Here is a 10,568-nt window from a genome sequence, read left to right on the forward strand (position 1 = left end):
TATGTGTGTGTGTGTGTGTGTGTGTGTGTGTGTGTATGCTGCGGAAAAATCCAAGTAAAGAAAAAAAAAAAAAGAAGAAAAGAATTGAGGAAGCCCTATTGGTGAAAATTTGATATTGTTGATTCAATCCAGCTGGTTGGAGACATAATTTGACAACAAACAAGAATGCCAGAGAATCGACAGACAAGCAGAAAATACGAAAAAAAACTTAGCCGTATGAAGAGCACAGGAACAGGAGTCATGATGGCTGCCAGAAAAAGAGGGTGCTAGCCAGCGGGATAAAGGGGAGGTTACCTACTTCCGGGAGGTTATTGGCCATAGTTTCGTTTTCTCCGCATAGGCGGATAGTAGTTTGCACAGGACAGGAATGTCAGACCCCTGCCGGAGTCTGCACTAGTTGGGTCACGGTTAAGTATGTGTAATTAAACTAGATTTTGTGGTCCTTCTCCAACTGAAAACTCAAAAACAACAAGATGGCAACAAAAACAAACACACAGCTGTGCAATGTCTTGACGTACATGAGGCAAGGCTGGCCCCAATATAAAGAAGATGCGTTTCTTGCAGCATGGGAGCTTTACCAATGGGTTGTTATTGGAGTAGGATTGTTATTCTATGGTCTCCAGAGGGATATATGTCTTGGGCCACATACATGATGGGCATCAGGAATTCACTAAATGCAGGGAAAGGGTGAACCAAAGTGTCTGGCGGCCTAGAATGAGCCAGGACATCAAAGACATGGTATCAAATTGCAGGAAGAACTGCCTAATTTTCTCCTACACAAAGTCCTAGCGTATCACAGTACACCAGGAGTGAGTCCGGCAGAACTCCTGTTCAACAGAAAATCAGAACAAAATTACCAGCTCTGTGTTTGAAGCACAGACCAGGAACGAATAGTGCTCGAAATTGCAATGCACTGAGAAAGGAATCTGGAAAGCTGTATGCCGATGTTAAACAACATGCTAGAACAAGTGACATCTCTACTGGGGAGGAAGTCCTACTCAAGCAGAAACACCAGAACAAACTCTCTACCACATTCAAATCACAGCCAAACCAAGTTGTGGAAAACCTTGGAAACCAGACTGTATTCCAGTCACCAGACAAAGGTCGCTTGGTGAAACGCAACATCACACATACATGATGTATGTGCATGAGGCACCAGATATATCTGCACCATCAAGTACCAATGACAGTGCTACCACCAATGTAGAGCAGTTTGCACTTCCTTCAGCACCAGCTGTACCAGAATTTACCATCCGCCATAGACCACCTATCATCTCCAAACCAATATCTGTGATGGTTAAGTTCATGGATTCTGGATTCATCATTTGCTTCATTTACAGAGGTCTCCACCTCAGCTGTGTATGGCATCAGTTGTGTGCAATGTGTAAATTTGTTTTTTCCAGAATGTTGTAGTGCCCTTGACTGATACATCATTCCACATTTTTTCCCCTCAATTAAGTGTGTGGTGATAATGAATACCATCAGAATGCTGTGGTGCCCGTGGCTGGCAAAAATTCTATTATTATATGTACCTGTTTGAGCAAAAGCATGGTGTGGTTCATGCTTACTGCATTTTAACTGCTGAGTGCACTGGGTTTTTTTTCTTTTGGTAAAACTAATGTTTTATTTTTCTCACATTTCCTTCAAGTAAAGTTGCTGTGACTTACAGTTCCTAATATTTGTTTCATTTCTGACTTGATAAGGAAGGGAAGCATGGAGAATGGATGTCTTATAAGAGTGGAAGGTGTCAGTTGCAAATGACAAAAAAAAAAGAAAAAAAGAAAAAAAAGAAAAGAAAAGAAAAATGAATTCCAAGTGAAAAAACATGAAGAAAGAGGGGTTGATGACATTTTGGAGACATGATACGGAGAGACACTTTGTTTTTAATTCACCTGAATTGTTCAAAAAACACTTTGTTTTAATTTACTTTAATTGTTAAAAACAAAAACAACAACAAAAAAAACAAGAAAGGCAAGGCCTTCAAGACTCACTTGTGATACACACTTAAAGAAAAAAACCCCATAAAATTAAAAAATTAGTTTGCTGAAATGTGTTCTCTATTCATTATTATAATCATATACAGCTTCGCGAAAAAAAAAAGGCTTCAATGCAGATTCGAACCATGGATGTTTGGGTCAAGAATGTGTGGTTTTACCCACTACGCTGGAGCAGGTTTGATGGTGACGTTCAAAAATTATTATTTGAGCATGTTCTTTTAGTGGAATAAATTGACAGTGGCAATCGAAGTCAAAACATGGTTTAAATCATGTTATTTTGGTATATCTCAGGCATTCAAAAATTTTCTTTCAAGTCCGAGGTAAAGGAGACGTTCCCTTTGCCTCAAAAATATAATTTTGTCCGTTTTTATAGATCTGCACAGATCCGTGATTGACAAGCTTTGTCTTTCCACACACTGAAAAACTATCGCCACCTTCCATTCAATTTCTTATTTCTGTTCATTCTAGTTAATTCAGTATCCACTTTAAAACATTCATATGCAGTAAACACGTTGATGATTATTTAATAAGAAATTCTTTTAAATTCAGCGGTAAAGGGGACATTGCTATCGTGTCAGGCTTTGCAACATGTTTTGTCAAGATCTGCACTGACCACTGCCATGTAGACGAGGCAGTGAAATGGTCGATTCAAATTTTCTTTTCTGTTCATTCTAGTTAATTCAGTATCCACTTTAGCATATTCATTTGCAGTAAACACGTCAATAATGTAGTTAGCGTCACTGTATGTGTTCTGTCCAGAGTGTGTATTTCTCTGCTTTTAATTGCAAGCAAGAACAAAAACAAGGTCATGGCGTATTCAGACAATTGGGAAGCTGCAAAGGGGTTACAGCAGTTTTCAGAATCTGGACCGAACATCAACGAAATAAACTGTTAATGATTTGGAAATGCGGCTAAATTCAGAAGACTTACAACCTATCATTGGCATGATTGTGACAATTTTTTCCTACTATTTTTAAGCCAAATTTGGTATTGGCAGACAAAGTATTTCCAGAGAAGTTTACCACAGACACACAGACATACACACACACACACACACACACACACACACACAGAGAGACAACCGAACACTGGATTATAACATACTCACTTTGTTTACGCAAGTGAGTCAAAAAGGAGTTGGTCTCAAGTTTGGTTTTAAAATTGACCATCATTATCCCAGAAATTTACACTCATATTTGTTACTCCAAGAAAACTAAGACATGGGATAACGCTACTTGTAACCAAGTATTTGGGGGCAATAAGAAGAGTTAAACCTGTTGATCATAAAGCACCAAACAGAATCAGATTTGAAGAGGTAAGCAAGGAACAAAAAAACACACAAAAAAAACCATAATGGACCAAAACCATGCAAATGAAGAAGAAAATGCACATGGAATTAGAATGAATGATCTGCTTCTGTTAGTTCTGTTACTCCTTACAGGGCAAAGGCACATTATTCAAACCATTTTGTTTGTGTTACCAGTCAGCTGGCAAATAAGTACAGGCAAGAAGTAAAGAGAAACAACAGGTAGCACAAGCAGCAATGGTCTGCATTTTATGTGCCTTTTTCTAAATTTCTTTGTACACACACACACACACACACACACACCACACACACATATCAAATAATGATAGAAAAAGTCGAGACACACAGAAAAAAAGATCACTTGTATGAAAGAGAAGAGAAGCAAGACTTACCAACAGGCTTACTGACAGAGGAACTCAACTAAACATAACACACAAGCAAGGGTCTATCATCCCCACTGGTTAATTCATGGGATCTGTACCATGCAAGACCTGCTGCTCAATCAGCTCTGTCAGTATTTCATTTTTTCTTCGCACCTTGGCAGCGTTCTCTGGTGAGCGGTAATCATAGCCATAAATGTCTGATTCCCTTGAGCAAATGTTGCTGTAGGCGTGACACAGGTGGCCGATTTCACGGACTGACAGCATGTAGGAACGGGACTGGGGGTCCACTCCTGACGCCTCAAACATCTCCTCCACAAGGTCTTCTCTGTGCACGGGGAACAGTGTTCTAGGAAAACAAAAACAAAGAAATTGCAGAATACGAATGCATCAGTGTTGTCAAGGCACAAACACACATGCATAGTTGCATATACACTGGCATGACAAGCAGATATGCACAAACTCGCCATAAAAACTGCACTTTCTGAAAATCTGACTGCACTGGCGACTTGAACACTTCTCAGATCCTGAAACACCACAACAGTGTAAATAGCTTCCTATTAGTCTGAATATCTCCACATATCCATTCCATATATCAGTCTTAAATTGCTAGAGTAAGAAAACAGGCCATCACATGACAAAAAAGCGACTCACTCGATGCCTCTGCGAATATACTTCTGACGATAGTGGCAGACATGACTGGCCACTTTCTCCACCAATGGGAAAGGCAACTGGATCAGTGGTCTGACCTTTGGCACTATGTGCACCACCCCAACATCCACGTCTGGGGGTGGCACAAAAGCCCGCCCTGAAAGGTTAAATTGATGATTAATGTTTAACAACAAATCATTTCTCTGTTGAAACTCAAGTACACTTGTAATGTATATGCCCAACAATAATGCAACCCAATGAGCCCATCAGTTTACATCTCCATAAAATGTAAAGAAAAAGCTGAAATTTCAGCCATGAAATCTGTGTGCGCTAAACAAATTTCAATTAAAAACAAAACAATATTTTCATTTGATACCAGAGTGAGAGTCACTGTCCATCTGAATTTATTCACTCTTCAACACTTTATCAAGATGGGTACAATGGCCGAATGGTTAGATCGCCGGAGTTTGGCACACCTGGTGGGTTAAGGTGGAGATTTTCTGATCTCTCAGGTCATCAAATGTGCAGACCTGCTAGTGCCTGGATCCCTTTCATGTGTATGCGCATGCGGAAGATCAAATACACACGTTAAATATCCTGTAATCCATGTCAGTGTTCAGTGGTATATGAAAACAAGAACATACCCACCATGCACATGAGTATGGCTGCCTAAGTGGCAGGGTAAAAACAGTCATACACCTAAAAGTCCACTCGAATATTTGAATGAACATGGGAGCTGCAGCCCACTAACACAGAAGAAGATCACTTTCAAATTCCATTATTCATGGCCAAGTCCATACCTGGAATAATAAACTTAAGCTGGACATCGCAGAGATACTGGCACATGATAGACAGTCTGCACCGCTGCCTGGTCATTATTCTGGCCACCATCCGTTCTGCCACCTCTTTCTGGAAGGTCAGTGTCAGTTTGGTGCGTCCGAATGTCCAAGGCCCAGACTGTGTGGATATGGCAGCCAGCCACTTGATCAACAGTGGTGTTGAGACACTGAAGGGAAGATTGCCAATGATGTGTATGTTTGGAGGAGCAGCATTCCATGGTTGTGCCAAGTCCTTTGGAATGATGTGTTCAAAGTTGAAGTCCAGCACATCCCCTTCATATACGCTCATTCGTCCCTCTGCTGCATCCGACAGCATCTACACAACATAGAAAAAGAACAAATTTTATCTTTGTTCACAAAGCATAGGAAGTTTTGTCAAGTTTCAAGGCACAGCAATACACTTTGCACTGCGATTAGTCTCTCACCAATATTAGTTTACAAGATAACTATCAATCAGAAAAAATGCAACACAAAAGCAACAAGCATTATGATTTAGTTACATTTTCGTTTAGTTTTGACAACCAACTCATGTGAAATGACCAACAAGGATAAACATTTCAGGAACATGGCAGCAAGGGACCAATCATACAACTACACTGACACCACCAGAATTACAACACAACCAGTCCAGCCAACCAAGGTGTCTACTGTGACCATGATGGCCTCTTCTCTTTTTCTTTTTGAAAGAGTGTGGAAGTGGTGTGATTTTGGGAAGTTTGATAGTGAGGGAGTACTGTAGGATGTTTAAATACCTCCCTGATGACATGGGCACCATCTCATACCCACACAACCAGCAACATTCCCACACTTGCCTTCAAGCTGGGCATGAATCGTCGATCCTTCTCCAACACAGCCACATGGTTGGCCTTTGTGTTCAGCAACGGTCGGGTGATGCCCCCAGGCCCCGGCCCGACCTCACACACAAAGCCCCCCTGCAGTGGGCCTGCCATTCGTACTATCTTCCGTGTCAGGTTCATGTCCAGCAGGAAGTTCTGTGACAGCTGTTTCTTGGCCCGCAGCTGGTACAGACGAATCAGCTCCTGAATGGTGGGCAGCGGTGGCAAACGTTGTGCACCCATTGCCCTGGTTTTCAGCACCCTGCAGTTCACCAGACATCATAAAGTCAAGGTGTTTAGTGAGTGGGTGAGTGAATGATATTGTGTGTGTGTGTGTGTGTGTGTGTGTGTGTGTGTGTGTTGACAGTTTGTTAGTTGTTGGTTTGATTCCCACTCTCACCCTTTCTCCTGTGTTTGACTGGAAAATCAAACTGAGCATCTGGTCATTTGAATAGAAAATAAACCAAAGCCCTGTGTGCAGCACACACATGGCACAATGAAAAAGAACCCATGGCAAAAAAAGAGTGAGCATCTGGTCATTTGGATAAGACAATAAACCAAGGTCCTGTGTGCAGGGCACACTTGGCACACTATAAAAGAACCCATGGCAAAAAAAAAAGAAAAAAAAAGTTGTTTTCTGGCAAAATTCTGTCGAAGAAATCCACTCTGATAGGTATAGAAATACATATGCATACACTCAAGGCCTAACAAGCACATTGTGTTATGCTTCAGTTTCAGTTTCCCACATGGTGTTCGGACAAATCCATATGCGCTACACCACATCTGCTAGGCAGATGCCTGAGAGCAGCATAACTCGACACCCTTGTCAGGCCTTGAGTGCATGCTTATATATTTGTGTACCTATCACAGTGGATTTCTTTTTACATAATTTTGCCAGAGGACAACACTCTCGTTGCCATGGGTTCTTTTTCAGTGCGCCAAGTGCATACTGCACATGGGACCTTGGTTTATTGTCTCATCCAAAAGACTGGACACTCAGTTTGATTTTCCAGTCAAACTTGGGGGAAAGGACGAGAGCGGGATTCGAACCCACACCCTCACAGACTCTCTGTATTGGCAGCTGAGCGTCTCAACCATTCTTCCACCTTCCCCCTCTGCGTTATGTTTATGCTGCTGTGGGGCATCTGCCTGCCAGATGTGTGGCAAATTTTGTCAGAATGCAGTGATGCCCCCTTGAGAAACTGTATCATGTATGCTAAGTGAAGATAGCATTCAGTCCGTTATACCTATAGATTTCCTTCGTGCTGTGTTTAGATTTATCATTTTGCTTCCCTCATTACACAGTATCTTTCATCCTTATGTACCCTCACGCCAACTCCGCTCTTCTTCTGACACCTGTATGCTTTGGATTCCCCCTGCTCGAATGCAGTTTTTCATTCCAAGCCCCATTTCTTTGGAATCAACTTCCTCAGGCTCTCCGTTACTCATTTTCACTGCAATCTTTCAAATCCAGTCTGAAGACCCACCCTTTCCCCTCCTGATTAATTCTCAACAGCTCATCTCTTTCCAGTATGAATGAACATGACTATTTCAGTATTAATGAGTGAGTGAGTTTTGATTGTGTACTATTTACGATTGTGTGCTATGACGTGTGTGTGCACACGTGTGCTTGTGTGTAGTGTGTGTGTGTGTGTGTGTGTGTGTGTGTAGGGGGGATGAATTTCAGTTTCAGCAGCTCAAGGAGGCATCACTGCGTTCAGACAAATCCATATACACTACACCACATCTGCCAAGCAGATACCTGACCAGCAGCATAACCCAACACGCTTAGTCAGGCCTTAAGAAAAAATAAATAAATAAATAAAAAGACAACAATGATGATAAATAAGCAAATAAATGTAAAACATGCAGACGCACATTCACATATACACACACATATGCATAACAGATATGCACCAAACATGCAGTTTCATTGATATGAAAGCACAATCAAACACACATAAACGTACATGAGCCCCAACACACACACACACACACACACACACACACACACACACAACTCTAACACAGTTTAATTTAAAATAGTTGATTCGGTAGGATATGTTGAATGCGCATTGCCAGTGCTGGGAGAATTTAAGAAAGCATACTGGTGACAGATCTGAGCATCAGTTTTGACAGGCATCTGCTTAATTGTGCCGTTAGCAATCAGACGTGAGTCGAAATTGACAAGAGTCTATTCGCGAACAATGCTGCACTGCTACTGAGCACTCTCAAAAGGGTGTGTTTGTGTGCGGTGTGGGGGTGTGTGTGTTTAAATGTCTGTTTGTGTGCATGTGTGATCAAAACCAACAATACAACAGTCTGGTGCGATGTTCCAATAATTAGTTAGGTCTAATGAGTTCAAGATGTGCAGTGCTTCTGTTTTAATTGTCAGCATGTATCCAAAGCAATCCTTCGCAATTAGACTTGCCCGTTCGCATTTTCACTATCCTACGACATGTTATCTTTACTGTACACATGTTGAGCTGGTCGCTTCGAATGGATCGTTCTTAATTACCCATACCTACCCTGTATTGCTGTCTCAATATCTGCTTTTCTAAGTGAAACATGTCGTACTTTCGTTTCTGCAGGCTAATAAGTTTTTCATCAAATGGCCTTGAGTGTAGGTCCAAACGATTACCGTCTGAGCATGTTATTTGGTAGGTTATTAACACATAATATTTTCAGTACAAAGTAATAGCTGAGTTTGGACATGAGCTGATGATATACTGTACCAACTCAGTGACAATCTTTCCAGAACTTAAAGCCCACCTCTTTGCCAACATCCACAACTGTGATGGCTGTCAGCCTCGTTTTCACGGTGTTCATATGCAATGCAAGTGTGTTGTTCGTTCAAACAGTTTTTATTGGAAAAACAAAAAAAAAAAAAAAAAAAAAAAACCGAAGCTCGCCGTAATGTCCGCTTTTAGCGTCCTAAATTATTGCACCTACTGATTTCATTTTCATGGTTTATGGGACCAAAAACGGAAAAAGCAAGGTTGTGGCACGTTAGTTTATTGACTGAATCTGCATCGAAAATGAGTCAGTAAAATGACGTATAAAATATGAGTCGAAATCCACTGAAAATGGGTTATAACTGCCAATTGTAATACAGTTTCAAACACACACACACACACACACACACACACACACACACACACCATGGATATCATAGTGTATCATCCATATGCACACACTTTTGACTTATGGTGATTGATTCCGTCATCATGAATCATCCCGTTAAAAAAAAGATATATATATATATATATATATATATATATATATATATATATATATATATATATATATATAGATATATATATATAATATGATGACTATTGAATTTGTGCGACATAATTATGATATTCACACTGATGACGTACTGATGACAACATTTATGGCTATGGAATCAGTCCATAACCTGTGACATCTCGGTACAGATTTGTAGTACTAATAATAGATTTCTCTGTGTGTTGCACATCAGTGTACAATACAATTATACTGAACTATAACAAGTGTAAACGCATTTGTCACAAGTTTGTTTTGACAGTATGTCTGGCACTGTTACAAGAAATGATGTTGTATGAGCTTTTAAAAGTCTACGCTGTGTAACTGTGTATCTGGTTTATAAATATTTATCAAAATCCCCGCAAAATGTCAGTCGATTATTATTGCACAATACTGATTCTTTTTCAACTCATATATATTTTCAAACAAATTAAACCACCAGCTTTGCAATTTCTGAACGTTTATAATCAAAACATTCTTGCCTTTAGTATAAAAATGGTATGTGGAGAGAGAGGGAAAGAAACAAGACAAGACAGGACATATGCTAATTCTTTATCACCTTAATTACAACAAGTTAATGTAAATCAAATCTTCAACCTCCTATAGTTTTTAGTGGACAATCTTTTACAGTGTTCTGCGGTGGAGACAAAAACAGCAACAACGTTAATGAGAGACAGACAGAGAGAGAGAGAGAGAGAGAGAGAGAGAGAGAGAGAGAGAGAGAGAGAGAGAGAGACGCTTTGACGCTTTGATATTTTATTGTCATTACCTGCATAGGTCTATTGACAAGGGCCGGGGTGATAGGGTTAATTCTTATGTCACCACAAGTATACCATACCACACTCTGCTTAATCCATCAAAACAAAACAAAACATGCAAACAAAGAAAAAAAAAAAAAGCTTTTATCGAAATACAACATCCTTACAGTATGGAAGCAACAAACATTAAAAAAGAAACAAAAACAAAAACAAAACAAAAAGACAAAAACACCATTACTCGACCATCCATTCTATCAACGATACTGTTCAATGTCTACCTTATTATCTGACTTACAGTCTGAACATAAGATAGTAGACATTATACATTATTATCCCCCTCGTTTACTCTGGTATTGTTCTGAATAGTAAGACTACATCTTATTCTTTGTGCTTCTACAAGAAATTTAGCTACTGACAGTATTGTGAGGTCATCATCAGACGACAAAGCAGAAACAATGTCGTGCCTTTTAGCTACATCAGACTGAAAGAATTCGTACTTATCTCTTACCCTAT

General features: G+C 40.1%; 1 protein-coding gene across 1 annotated transcript; it reads right to left on the bottom strand.

Annotated features, from left to right (window-relative positions):
* Window positions 1-8,801, bottom strand: LOC143295008 (dimethyladenosine transferase 1, mitochondrial-like). The gene is made up of 5 exons (XM_076606541.1): window positions 8,538-8,801; window positions 5,986-6,271; window positions 5,135-5,489; window positions 4,338-4,491; window positions 1-4,032 (listed from the first exon to the last, which is right to left on the bottom strand). Exons 2-5 carry the CDS (start codon window positions 6,250-6,252, stop codon window positions 3,765-3,767), a joined length of 1,044 nt encoding a protein of 347 aa, XP_076462656.1. The 5' UTR covers window positions 6,253-6,271; window positions 8,538-8,801; the 3' UTR covers window positions 1-3,764.
* Between the last annotated feature and the right edge of the window lie 1,767 nt (window positions 8,802-10,568).

Source organism: Babylonia areolata, chromosome 20 (genome assembly GCF_041734735.1).
Source record: "Babylonia areolata isolate BAREFJ2019XMU chromosome 20, ASM4173473v1, whole genome shotgun sequence".
Classification (NCBI taxonomy): Eukaryota; Metazoa; Mollusca; class Gastropoda; order Neogastropoda; family Buccinidae; genus Babylonia; species Babylonia areolata.